General features: G+C 31.9%; 1 protein-coding gene across 1 annotated transcript; it reads right to left on the reverse strand.

Moving 5' to 3' along the window:
• Positions 1-1,461: 1,461 nt before the first annotated feature.
• LOC21403891 (serine carboxypeptidase-like 25) lies at positions 1,462-7,108 on the reverse strand. Its single transcript, XM_010091329.2, has 8 exons — positions 6,719-7,108; positions 4,942-5,145; positions 4,399-4,574; positions 3,935-4,222; positions 3,318-3,451; positions 3,120-3,215; positions 2,886-2,991; positions 1,462-1,830 (listed from the first exon to the last, which is right to left on the reverse strand). Exons 1-8 carry the CDS (start codon positions 7,008-7,010, stop codon positions 1,687-1,689), a joined length of 1,440 nt encoding a protein of 479 aa, XP_010089631.1. The 5' UTR covers positions 7,011-7,108; the 3' UTR covers positions 1,462-1,686.
• Positions 7,109-15,025: the final 7,917 nt, after the last annotated feature.

The following is a 15,025-nucleotide window of genomic DNA, read 5'->3' on the forward strand; positions in this document are numbered from 1 at the left end:
GGGGGATCTTCAAACAGTCAAAAGTGACTGTACGGCCACTTGACTTTTCAAGGGTGGCAGGGAAAAAATCTATCGAGTGAAATTAGTGTACGGATTTGACAAGGGTACCAGCCATTTTGGAGATTATATATCCCCGTTTATTCTTTTTTTGGAAGCTTCTCTTATCTCACCGATAAAAATAAAATATTGATAATTTTTTATTTTTTAACTGTTAAATTTATATTAAAAATTGATAATAAATTTTTAAAATTTTATATCTCATTTATTTTACAGATTTAAATTTTTAATTTAAGTTGAAATGTAATATTTTTTAAAACTTTTTACTGTAGCACAAAAAATTAGATGTGATATTTTCTAAAAGCGTTTTATTGTAAAAATTTAGAATTAAAAACTCAAATCGGTGAAATAAACGAGACCTTAATCTTTTCACAATTTAAATTAAATTTTATTTTTTTATAAAAATTTAAATTTAATTTTTTAATTATAATATTTTTTTCTCATAATAAAAATTTAAATTATAAAAAGACGCAATTAATTCTAGCAGCATAACTCAAAATTTCCTCACTTTCAAAAATTAAAAAAAAAAAAACCTCAGCTTTTGTAGTTGTAGTTCGTACGAAAATATGTACTTTTTCAGTTTTCTAATATATCTTGCATGATTTGTGTCATTTCGTAGCAAGCTCATTTTGTGAAAAGTAGGCATGGTTGCCTGGGTTAATTACTTTCACAGCACTAATTAATTAACAATCTTATAAATAACATTGAAATAGTTATTATAATTTCTACAGTAGTTATTCAACTTATCATAACTGTCAGTAACTTCTATAATTATAAAAAATCTGATGTGACAGTAGAACCAACAATAAAATTGAAACTAGTGTTACATGTGAAATTATTCTTTTATAAGTAGTATAAAAAAATTAACCATTATATATTGCCTGTTTCCGAATTTAACAAAATGACGAGTAGGTAGTCTTCAATTGGTATATTCATGCTCTATTCATTTCACTTATTCGAATTTTATTATAGTAAAATGTTTTCATAAACAATTAAATTTTAACTCTTTTATTATATTAAAAAGTTCTCATATAAAGTTATATCTCAATTCAAATTAAAAATTCGAATCAACGAATTAAGCGGACCCTTATACTCCATTATTTAATCTACGATCTCACTAACATACCTGCGCTGTTGCTGCACATGCATGATTGAACCATGAAAAGGTCTTTGACTCATTCTTTGGATGCATGATTAAAGTGCAAATATCATTTCAACGGTGCGCAATTTTCGTTTTCCATGTGTGTGTCTATATATATATATATATATGCATATAGATACTATTATTAGAACCATTAATTCTCCTTCAAGTACATAATTCGCATTTACATCTACAAAATAGTGGATTTCGAATTAAAATGAGAGGTTGAATTGAATATCTTAAACAAATGCATACATATATGCATAATTAGTACAAGCAAAACCTTCTTGATTAATTCCCTTTTGCCTTACCCATTGCACAATAGTACAATTCTCTCTTTCTCTTTCTCTTTCTACTTTCTCTACTTGTTTGTCACCGATTACATATTTCATCTTCTAGAAAAACAACAATTTCAGAATAAATTAGTAATCAAATTTGTTGGGACATCTTGCTTTATCCCCTTCTTTAATTTTCAATATTTTTTTTTTTCAAGACTTGGGAAGGTGGTTTCCTTCAATAAATGATCTAAATAGCTGAAGTGCTGCTCTGGGCTTGAAAAGTGGGACTTCATGACCTGCTCCTCTCACTGTTGCAAATGTCAATCCTTCATACACTTCTGTCCACCCTCCCACCTTTATAATATAAAGAAAAAATTAGACTAAATACATAAATATTTATAGGCAAAGAAAGAAAAATAAATTAAAGGAATACACACATTTTTCTCAAAAGGAAAAAAAAAAAAACAGGGGCCAAAATAGCCCAACAATTCAACTTATGAGTTAGAATATTGTCAATCATTCACATAAAATTAAAAGAGTAAAAATCTCGAGAGACAGATACATTCAATCTTTGACGAACTCTACTTCCCAATTAGAACTCACCAATGTCAGCGCCTCCACCGCTACCTTCACGTCTCCTTAATAGTTGTTGTTTTTGTTGGCTTTTTTTTTTTTTTTTTTTTTTTTTTTTTTTTCTCTTTTTCCTCATGTGTTAAGATTTACACATAAAAAATTGCATGGTTTGGTATGTAGAATTAGATTCTGCCAAATTACATAAGAATCTACAGGCTAGTCATATAGTCATTGATTAATTAAGATCTATTAGTTTTTGGAGTCACTTGCTGGATTTATGCTTCTTGTCAATCAAACCAATACCTAATTAATTTGACTAGCTGTTACGTGCTAAAAAACAAAAGCACTAGTTACAAGGTGTGGAAGTATTTAAGGAAAAAAAATCCACATTATAATGAGGACATAATTCTGTAGGGTAAGCTGGCGTTGATCAATGTTGATTATAAAACACAAGCTTAATTCTCTTTTTTTTAAGAACACCGGTGTTCTCTGTTTATCAGCCGTTTAATCTATATTATTTTTTTAATCTGATTTGACTTTTGATCAGATTTAATACAAATCCAATGACTGATAAACAGAGAACATAAGGGAAACACCAAAAAGAGTCCGTTTTATATATTGATCAATCCCAAAAACAATGAGAAACTTGTTTAATTTACAAAGCTACTTGCCGAACCGTACAAATACTACTTGATGATCATAAACATTTTTCTTTAATCGTTTGTGTAAGTTAAATAATGCCAAAGAAACAATAATAGAGAAAATTAATATCTTATCATATCTATATATAAACTAAAAATGTTTTGAGAAAAAGTATCATCAATTGGTGTACTAACCTGCTTTTTGACATACCAAGGGTACCAAGGAATTTTGGTTGGTAAATTGAGTCGTGCAAGGGAAAACCTTGTGGCTGTGACTGGCACCACCGAATCCACATCTCCACTGCATAATTAATAATAACATTAGTCAAGAAAACGCTTATAAATTATAATAAACTAATTTGGTTTAAATATAAAGAATATATATATATATATATATATATATAATAGCAAATAATCTGCAATTTCAACCTGAAAACCCAAACTCTCAAACGAGCAGCTATCATCTCCTTGTAAATTGGAAGAACAGAAACCTCTGTGTCGTTCCAATTTCTATTCAAAACCTCACTGCATATATACATCAATTAAGAAAAATTAATATATATTTAGCAAATTAAAACCTTTGTTTTGCATATTTTATTTGATTATGCTTGATCTATAGAGACTCACCTACAAGCAGTCCATTTATAAGGAATTCTTGTTATGTTGGCGTGGAGTGCTTTCTGCACATCCGGCCTGTTGTAGTAAATTTCAGCATATTTCTCCGTACACGGATCATAGCCTGATAACTTCCGGAACATCATCTAAATTAAGAAAATCAATGTACAACTTTAATCATACGTCCATATAACCAAATCTCAATATTTAAGTCGAAGGATATGATTTATGTTTTTCTTTTGTTTTTATTTTTTTTATTTGACTTAAAAACAAAAATATTGATACAAAGTGAAGGATCATGTCACAATATTTACGATAGGAGGCATTTGAGGATGAAGTCATTGGAATTTGAGTTATTTGGACGTTTAGTTTATGGATTTAGAACTATGATTCAGAATCATTCTTAGTTTACGTGTGTTTTTTATGAGAAAAAATTTTGTAACGAGCCACGAACTATAACACGAATCCTCGTACCAAACACCTCATTAGATTTTTTTTAAAAATTTTTTATCCATCATATCTGATCGAACATATAAAAAAGTGTGATATATTGTCAATCACTAAATAAGATCTTAAAATTTCACATTGATATATATTTGGCGTGAACTAAAAAAGACGTGGCAAAATACCGAATAGGGGCGGTGAGGCAGATGCATGGAGTGGCGGGTGGCGGTGGCGCTGCCGTCGGAGTTGATGTGGCAAGGGGGTGCATAGATGTTGTACTGGTCAATATTGCCAAACTCCTTGTCCATGGCATAGCTATACATGGACTCGCATTGGTCAGTCTCCTTCTGTCGGCGAAAGTCACACGTGTTGATGAGCTGCTTGTACGTTCTATCAGATATCATCGCATGGCTCCACCAGTATGTCACTGTCCCTACGTTATCATAGTAGTTGTCTGTCACTGCGTTCCCCACCTATATTATACAACACTTGATCATTTTTTTTTTCACTTCATTACATATAATTCACTGATAATAATACATGTTTCTTCATATTATAGGTCGTATATATTAATCAAAATCAAACAATATTAAATAAGAAATTACATAAATAAGGGAAGATTAATTTTGTAATGTAATTATAGTAGTACCATAATTCCACGAAGATTTATGGGGTTCTTGGACCGTTTGTTGTAGATCAAGATCTCTCTAGCGAGTTGAGGTACATAATGGCCTGCGTAGCTCTCTCCAGTGAGAAACACTTCTCGGCCTTTGTATCTTGGGAATCGGTCCAGCCATCGGATGAGGAATTCTAGTGAGTCCTTTGCTGAATCGTGTATATATTTATATATATATATATATATATATATATAATGGCCCATCAAAATAGTTGGCAGAGAAAGAGGACAAATTAAGCTAATAGCACTATTGCACTACAAATCATTATTAGTGTTGAAAAGGTGTGTGTATATATAAAACTTTTTTTTCCCCTCTCTTTTTGAAAGAACTTCTGAAGTGATGATTAATACTCAATAGTTTACTATTGCTGACATGTATATGGGCTGCCAAATCAATTATGTTGAATAATTTGAGCATTCATATTCAGTAATTAAGCGGTATACAAATACAATTCGTTGATTAGATGTGAAAATGTAGGTTGATTTGTTTGTGCTCTTAATTTAGTATAGTAGTACCGGTGCGGCGGTCTCCGGTATCAAGCAGATCGGAGGAGCGGTTGCTGTAAGAGAATCCGACACCGGCCGGAGTTTCCAAGAACAGGAGGTTGGCCACAGTGTTCCATGAGAACTTGTTGAGGTATAGTCCTGAGGCAGTCTTGTTAATTCTAAATGGGCCTATCTCTTCAGATGCACCATATGCCACAGATGAGCAACCGGGTCCTAACAACCACCAAAAGCAACGAAAGAAAAAGGACTAACTATCATGATCTTTTAATTTCGCTGCAAAAGGTTATAGTGATCACTTTTGTAAATTAACAACAGCACATGGTAAACACAAGATTATATTAGTGCATTAATGAGTAGCTGTGTAGAACTTAACTGATAGTAATTCAGAAGAATGCCCTTCTAGAGAAGAATGCCCTTCTAGCAAGGAAGCATAAAGATTTTACCCTTCTTTCAATATTAGTAGATTTCTTCGCCCTTGTTTTTCCGTTTAGAGTCAGAACTCGTGACACAAACTAAAGAAGTCAATTGACAGGAAAGATTCCCTAATTTTCTCTAATTGTTTTAATTAAATCTTGCTATTGTGGTAACCAATAGAACAAAAAAAAAAAAGGGTTAAATTTCATTGCCTTTAAAATAATGAGAGGATCAAACTCTTATATCAACTTTTAATATCAATCTACTTTAATAATAGGTATTTAAAAGATTGCATTTACATATTATATATATGAGTACTAATCTTAAAAACCGCGTCTACTTGTGAAAAATGACAACTTACCGTCACGCAACTTGGTATGTATTGAGACTAAAATTGGATATCTAGCACTACTTGTATCTTTAATTTTGGTGCAAAAAGGCGTGCACATATTTGGTAAATAATCTCGCATGGTCATCATTTAGTCCTAGACTTTTACAGAAGTGTGGCTACACAAAACTTAAGTGAAGTTAGTTTCTGGTTGCTTTCAAGAATATTTTGAGTCCATTGTATTGACTGCAGATGTACCGACTTCATTCAACTACGAGCTAGAGAGAGAGTGAGAGCATTCAGCATTGTGTCATTATTTGCTTTTCTGAGTGATGGCGTTTTCTGCTTATCCAAACATGGAAATGAATTATTAGGTTGTAACGTTTATGTAATTTGTAACATCTATTAATAGTTGTGCCATCATTCCTGTAGCCAATATTATGGTAGGCCCTTGATGTGGACTCAACTGCTTATTCGTTTTCTTCTTTCTTCTTCTTCTTTTTTTAAAAAAAAAACATGTTTTTAATAACATTTTCTAGTCTTTTTCCTTTTGTTCTCTTTACACTAATATATTACACTCTTTTCTGCTTTACAACACCCCGCCAGAGAGAGAGAGAGAGAGAGATCAGAGAGGCTTCAATTGAATAGGAAACAAGATTAAAAATAAGGGACAATAGAAAAAGTAAAGTAAAAAAAAAAAAAAAAAAAAAATTGTTTTCTTGAAAATATTTTATCGATATATTTAAATGCTAGAATGTTAATAAATTTTCTGTATTGACGATCCGTTGTTAGGTCAACAACCTGTCTTTTCAAAATGCAATATAACAGTGAGCAAATACAATAAAATAAAATAAAACAAATTACCAACTTCAAAAATAACCATCTGGATCAACACAGTAGCATATATCAAAACGAAAAATATAATCAAAAAAATATAACAAAGTAACAAACCAAATAAACTCATGCTTGCAACAAGAACCCAACTCTTGAATTATCTCCATATATATATAACACATAATGACGAAAGTTTATTTGTTTTCTTACCTCCATTGAGCCAAACGACAAGAGGCCTTGACAAGGGTTCATGAACAGCCTCAGTGAGCCAGTAAAAGAGGGCTCTACCGGCGACTCGGCTAACGGTGACATAACCTGAAAACTGCTGAAAAGAGACCTTTGGTTGCCCAGGAAGTTCCACAATCCTATCACGAGCTTCTTCTTCTCGTTGTTGTCGTTTCTCTCTTTCTTCCTTCACTCCATGGCTTGCCCTAACTTGGAGACCAAAAGGCAAAACACAGACTACTAACCAAACGGCCAAGATCTGTACTCTTCTGGCCATGGCCAAGCCAAGCTAAGCCAAGCCCTTAATAATAATGATGAAGAAGAAGAAGAAGAAGCTGCAAGGAAAGAAAAGGAAACTGTGTTGCTTCCTAGTTGTGTGTGATGGTAAGTAACGAGTGTGCTATTCAGTATGGATTAAATAGGAGAGAGAGAGAGTAATTGTGACTTGTGAATGTCATCACTGAATATATTAACGCAATGGAGTTTGCCACCCATTGAATTCTGCTAAAACGGACAGCCTAGGATGTGAAAAGGCAATAATGCCCTTCAAAGGTTTTAGGATGAGCAAAAAAAGGAAAATGCCAAAAAGAGACCACTTAGGATATGTTTGGTTGGTAGATTCGTGCCATGATTCGAATCATAGTTCGTGATTCGCTACAATATTTTCTTTCATAAAAAACATACGTAAATTGAGAATAATTCTGAATCCACGAATTAAACGTCAACTTAGACTAGCTCAAGTGATAGGAGCGTGAATATGTGCGTGTATTCATTCAGATCCAAATTATATGGTAATTTTATTTTTTGTGTGATGTCGGAGTCACAACTCCACACCATATAAAAAAAAATTGCCAAAAAAGGGCAATATGGAAATTCAAGTACATGATAAGGGTGGGGTGCCCTTATTATTTGGGCCAACATAAATTCTTTGATTTCCGTAGGGGAGGTGTGACTTAAGTGTTGGTATTAATAATAAGGCAATGGGATCACATGCCCTACGCGTGCCCATGAAACAGTGTCCCTTTAATCCTCCATTAATTCCTCTTGTATCCATATACCTGACTTTGACTACCTTTTTTCTTCAATATTGGCTTTATCCTCTCCAGTCTCATAAATATTAATTTCCCCCTCTTTTTGTTTTGTTTGGATAAGATTCATCGAACTGTATTTTTTTATTACACTTACTTTTATTTATTTAAAAAATAATCTATGGACCTTGTTGGTTGAAAAAAAATATATTTAACTTTGGAATCACTATTGATCTTTAATTTGCGGCCTCTAGCAATTATTGTATACCAGAAGTGGGGAGAACAAGTAGGTACTCAAAAAGTGGTACGCTAACCTGGGATATTCATACTTATTATGCCTGCTAGCCAGTTTCCGTCTTAATTAATTAACTTTAACCGAGATATGAATTTCGTTCATATGCTATCAAATCATTTCGACATATTTCTTTATGTTTATATATTTTTGAGTTCGAGTATATAATATCGTCATTAGTAATATATATTTCAATCGCCTTTTTGTTTTTTAGTTATTTTTCTTTATTCCACATGAAAAATGGTACTCAAAAGTCAAAAGTTTTTTTTAGAGATTCTTTTAATCGTTAAATTTACGTATTTTTTAATTTTTATATATTTTTTATACAAATTTAATAAATAAAAATAAAAAATTTAAGAGTTGTTTTTTTGGAGTGTAATTTGAGTGTAGTTTTTGAGTTAAATTTGAGTTATAACTTGAGTTGAAGTTAGAACTTGAATAAAGTTGAATAAAATTAAATAAAGTTGAAACTTAAAAGAACGTGAATTTTAATAAAATTAAAATTTGAGTTATCTTTTTTTTAAAATTTTTTAGACAAAAAAACATGTCTTTAATGTTTCAATATATTAACGTACTAAAAAAATTTATTTAAAGTGAATATTTACGTAACAACCAATGATGGCAAAAGGCTAAAATAAATAGGCCAACAAATATTTTACAAGCGCGGTAAATTTTGAATTTTCTTTCTGTACTGATTAATTTGTATGTACTGTCGACATTTGTTGACGTGAATATACGTCACTTCAGTAGAGATTCACCTCTCAAAATCTTGGAACATGTAGAAGTACTGCAATTTTATACATTTTAAATTACAAACAGTATTTTGCGCTTTTCCCATAATTATATATATATATATATATATATGTATATACATATAAATCAACTTCCTGTATTGCTTGCTTCATTCCTACATACCCGATTTTCATGCATATTTGATTATAACAAATCATTAAAAACAGATTGTCCAAATAAAAGAAAGGAAACCCTTCAAAAAAATAAAATAAATAAATAAAAGAAAGGAAAACTGCAACACACAAATTATAACATAATATTTTTATCATGATATTTAATTAGCAAAAAATATTAGAAAATAGTTTTGGCCAGGATATAAAAAGCGGTTTTTATATCCAGTTAAAAAGGGAAACGCTTTTACTGCAGTGTCTCTTTACGTGCACGCGAAGAGGCCAGCCAGGCCGGAAGCGTCATATTGGTTTCCAAAATTATTTTGGTGTGTCTTTGTGGCCATATGGTGATGATGGCCATGAATATGATGACGGGCTCTCCTTGGACTTGCATTGCCCTATTCGAAAAGGTTGTGAAAAGGCTCTAACTTTTAACCTTCAAATTAGATCACCATTATTTTTTTTTTTGGTAGGCATAGCCAAACAGGGGAACGTTTGGTTCATGGATTTAGAATCATGATTCAGAACTATTCTCGTTTTACGTGTATTTTGTGAGACAAAATACTGTAACGAATTACGAACTATGATTCGAATCATGGCACAAATTTTCTTTCCAAACGTCCCCTTAGTAACGTGATCTACTTGGTATAAAACCGTATATTCTTCCCTGCATTGCCTCCTGGTTCAAATGTGTCTCTCCCATGCATATAGTCCATATCACGCTACACAAGCATATGGACATCCGACGTACCGGTGGGGGTGAAGGCATTGCTGCAGAACGAAATAGTGAGATTGTGTGATTGACGTGTATAGATCTTGAGAGTACATTGTCGATCACGAGAAGATAAACCGATTCTCATTTTAATATTCCACATGTGATTCCAATTGATCGTCCTCAATATGGTACTTGGTGGGGACGTAAAGAGGCTGCGTATCCTCTAATTTACAAGCAAAAAGTGATAGATCTCCACTTAGCTTAATAGCTCATAGTTCCAAACAATTTTGAATTAATTAATTATTTCATAGATATTCTATAATTGGCGTATTTTACTATAAGTACTATCATGTGTAGGGGACAAATTGTGAGTACTATCACAAAATGGGAATTTTGGATGTCCATGCTCTAAAACACGCGTAAGTGAAAGTACTCTTGAGATATTTTTTTCCCTTAACTTTGAAAGGATAAAGAATTATTGGACTCGTTCATTTCACCGATTCGAGTTTTCAGTTCTAGGTTTATACAGTAAAAAGCTCTCAGAAAATGTCACATCTAACTTTTTCTGTTACAGTGAAAAGCTGTAAGAAAATATCACATCTTAACTCGAATTGAAAACTCGAATCTGCAAAGTGAACGACGCCTTAATATTGATAGAAGAGAATTGTGCAAATTGTTTATAGTCTGTGCAAGTGGAGTTAATATATCTTCAGCTATGAATAGTACTAGTAGTATAGGAGCAGAAAACTGTAAATAATAATGCTATTTAAGACATATCATAGTGAAAACAGAGGTGATAGCAGCAGAGTTGTTGAAAGAAGCATTGAAGAAGGCCCCTCAATGCCTTTTGGAGATTTTTTTTTTTAATTTCTGAAATCACTACAACCAGTCGTTTTTATTACTAAAGAGACCACGCTGCAGTGAACAACCAGATGAAATAAAGAACTATTAAGAGAAAAGCGTGTCGTTTCTGTTAATTATGTCAAAGCTTAATTACTCTCTCTCTCCCTCTATATATATAATATATGCAAGACAAAACCACATTGAAGTGTTCCTCGTTGACCCACAATGTCTCACTTTTTTTCTCGTGTAGTTGGAGGTTAAGGTCCGTTTGGTAGGAGGGATGGATTGATTGAAGAATGGATTAGGTATGAGGGATGGGGAGTGGGAGTGGGAAGGAATAGATGAATTGTAATTTTTCTCAAAATTGTTTAGTATGAGATGAATGAATGATTGTTGTTATCTTACCCTTTATTTGGTATTGAAAAGAAAGGAAGATGGGAGGTTTAGTTTGATTCTTAAAATTACTATATTGCTCATGCTAAATAAATTAGTTTTCATTTTTAAGATGTCTATTGATTAATAACTAATAATGCTATATGTAATTTTCTATAAATAAAATTTTTAATATTCAATTTGTACATATAAACAAATAAACTTTTTAAAAAATTTACATATGGGAACATTTTTATAAAAAAAAAAATAAAACGAATATATAGACACACAAATAGTTTTGAGTAAAAAGAAAAAAAATGAAAAATGAAAAAAATTATTACCGTTTAAAAATTTTTGAAAAAAATAAGAAAATATTAAATTTATATTATGCAATAACAATTAAATATATGTTTTACATATGTATACATGAGTTTTAAAATTATCATTTATCTATATCTAAAAACAAATTATTAATAACGTTATAATATATATATATATATAATGAGATGGAATGGTATTGAAAAAAAAATACAAATATAGTAATTGGTATTGCAAGTTTTATGAAAAGAGTGTCAAAATGGACATTTCACCATTAACTTTCTTCTTCACCTCCCAATCCGTCCAATATAGGGGGGATTGTTTTTGGTGGGCCCGGGTGGATTCACAACCCCTTGAGAATTCACTCCTTTCATCAATCCATCCTACTAAACAAATAAAAAATTTCCTCTCGCCCATTTTTTCCCACCCCTTCCCTTCCATCTTCTAATCCGCCTTACCAAACAAATCCTAAGTTTTGAAGGGGTTTGGAATTAAGTGCAGAGGGTGGCTTTCAATTTAATCATTTTTGGCTTAATTAAGTGAGAATCGTGATAAGAGAGTATGACAAAACAATTACATATGCGCGGGTCCCTTTCCTTTACAGTAATATATGATCATGTGCGGCATAGCCTATATCTGGAAGGTGGAAAGATAATATTCAAGTGGCCGGGGTTGCTTAATTTCAACACATGCACATGGGATTCTCATAATATATATTCTCATAATATATATATATAGATATATATATATATATATTTTCCTTCTCCTTCCAAAATTTATATAGGACTGCACTCGCTAAGTAGGGTTATCAAGTTATCACTTCCCTATATTTAAGTGATATAGTCAACATTGCGAGTGACTGTTAGATATTTATCAGAAATCACAAAGGTTGTTAAGTCATGAAGTTATAATTATTGTCATGATGATTATTATCTTGTATCTCATATATTCACGAATCATAATAAATTATTGTAGTAGCTGAAAAAGAATGTAATATATTATTGATGCAAAGCTCATAAATTGTGTTTTCATGTTTGCTTGATTTATTTTCACTATTTTATTGCTCCCTTATTAATATAGAATTAGAGTGTCTGATTCTTAACAATGGTTACTAACAAAGAAATATTCTTAACAATACTAGAGACACTTGTGTTTAATACCACAGCGCACACTAATAAAAGATAAATAAGTATGAGATCCACAAATAAAATAAAATAAAATAAACTAAAAGACATTAATAGTGTTGGACACAGCACACTAATAAATAGTGGATCTCATAAAGTAAGGCACCGTTCACTTCACCGATTCGAGTTTAGAATTCGAGTTTTGCTACAGTAAAAAACTCTCAGAAACAGTCACATCTAACTTTTTTGCTACAGTAAAAAGCTCTCACATAAAGTCACATCTCAACTCGAATTAAAAACTCGAATCAGCGAACTAAACAGGCCCTACAAGTGGGGCTTACTCTACCAATAAGAATGCTCAACACCAACGGTGACCCCATGTATTATACCATAAATAAGACTTGTTTTCTATTACTTTCTTGGAAACTTTTATTGTAGGACACGTATTTTGGTTCACTTATAAGGAGGTTAAATATGTATATGTTAACATAAAACATTTACAGCGTGTGACATATACTCCTACTCTCCGGTCTGTGAAAACAACTAATCTAACAGTTAAAATATAATATGAGTTATGATTTAAATCGGTAAAATAAATAAAAAAATAGTCTACAACAACGAAACAAATAACTTTTTTCCACCGTAAGTGCACCCTGCCCTTCTTTCTTAACACCAATAGAGCCTAAGTAAGTAACTGCTTTCAGTTACTTTCTTGACACCAAAAGTGCCCAAGTAGTTTTTAAATATTTTTGACTCATTTATTTTATTAATTTTGTTATAATTAAAAGTTTTTATAAAAAATTATATCTAATTTTATTATTATAAAAAAAAAAATTTACATAAATAATATTTAAATTTAAATTAAAAACTGGAATTCGTAAACCCATTAACCTTTTCGTATGTGATTAAGGGTGACAATTCGTGTCGTGTTTGTGTCGTTTTTTGATCGTTTCTTTCTAAATTTGCAGTCAACCCGAACACGACCCGTGACACGAAATTTTTTAAAAACCGCAACACGAACACGACACAACCACTTTACGAATTGACACGACACGACCTGAAAATGACCCGTGACCCGAAATTGACCCGCGAAACCGAAATTGACACGAAAATTATGTACTTTTATTAGTTTTTTACATATTAAAAATAACTTAAAATTCATAACACGCGAAAGGACGATAATATCCATTGAAATTAAACAAATAATAGTATAAGATTTTGAATATAACTATCATGATATCACAAGTTCATAATAAAATTTAAAATATGAAATGAAAAATATATGTATTTTTTAGTTTTTTACGAGTTTCGTGTCGTGTTCGGATTAGGCGGGTCAAACCCGGAATTGACCCGTGTTTTTTGTGTCAATTTCATGTCGATTCAATTCTGACCTGAACTTCTTTTTTCTCAACCTTAACCCGTAAAATTCGTGTCATTTTCGAATCGTATCGTCGTGTCGTAATTTATATTGCCGGCCCTATATGTGATATGAGCATGACCGTTGCAAGACAGCTAATCATACAAGTCATAAGAATCAATAATCTGATATTGCTTCTTATCGATTCCTCACTCAAAAAGTTCGTATCTTTCTGAAGCACAGAAACTATCAGAAACAGAGTCCCAACACTTGGGACTGCCAATAACACGTGCCTAACACCACGCCTCTGCAGCCAATTACGTCCAGACGATGTAAATTGCCCAAGTACTATTCCATATGACCACGGTCTCAGCTTATGTAATTAATTAGTTTGTTATGGCTATTTATCTCAAAATTGATTTTCTTTTTCTTCTTCTTTTTCTAATTAATGGAGTTTTACCTACCCAGATGGTCAATTTCATGCCACTTGCGTTACATCATGGCTTACCTTATGCATCGTTGCATTAACGATTAGATCAAACAAAAGGTTTTTTTTTATTATTATTTCTTATCCGTATATATTAACAGTTTTCCTTCTTTCTTCTTTTTAAGAAATTGTTATTACAAGTGATAAAATGACCATTTTAAGGTCCGTTTAATTCGCTAATTCGAGTTAGATGTGATTTTATATAAAAAATTTTAAATGTGACTGTTTTTGAGACTTTTTACTGTAATAAAACTTAAATTGATGAAATAAAATGGGTACTATATTCTTTTTTTCCCCAATATACGTGACAAAATAACTAAACTAGTAAAATGGACCTGAAACATTTTGTTATCAGGTCAATACTGGCTTAATTAAAATAGGAATTACAAATCATAAGGAATCTCAATTTAAGGTGGCAAATATTGTTTAAATATAGGTTCCCACACAGGCACATAATGATTTTGTTTCCATCGAGAGAGATCAATAGCCCCACTAAATGAATTATACTTGTGGGGGTCGCTGGTCAGGGGTCAAAACAAAAATGACATTGTGTATAGGCCTCGTTCGTTTCGCTGATTCGAGTTTAGAATTCGAGTTTTGTTACAGTAAAAAGCTCTTACAAACAATCACATCTAATTTTTTTGCTACAATAAAAAGCTCTCACATACAATCACATATCAACTCAAATTCTAAACTCGAATCATCGAAACGAACGAGGCCTAAATATATATACAGTTTCTTTGCTTATAGTCCAAGAACGATTGGGTCCATGGATTGGAAATATGGCACACATTGATGGGTCAACGGTCAATCCTCTCGCTCTTGGGCCACTTCAATATAGGAAGATAGCGGCG

Source organism: Morus notabilis, unplaced genomic scaffold, assembly GCF_000414095.1.
Source record: "Morus notabilis unplaced genomic scaffold, ASM41409v2 Scaffold241, whole genome shotgun sequence".
Classification (NCBI taxonomy): Eukaryota; Viridiplantae; Streptophyta; class Magnoliopsida; order Rosales; family Moraceae; genus Morus; species Morus notabilis.

Coding starts and splice junctions, on each gene's coding strand:
- LOC21403891 (XM_010091329.2), bottom strand. CDS start 7,010: ATGGCCAGAAGAGTACAGATCTTGGCCGTTTGGTTAGTAGTCTGTGTT. Junction 4,575..4,941: donor TACCGGAGACCGCCGCACCG/GTACTACTATAC, acceptor TACACGATTCAG/CAAAGGACTCACTAGAATTC. Junction 2,992..3,119: donor TTGAGAGTTTGGGTTTTCAG/GTTGAAATTGCA, acceptor TTAATTATGCAG/TGGAGATGTGGATTCGGTGG.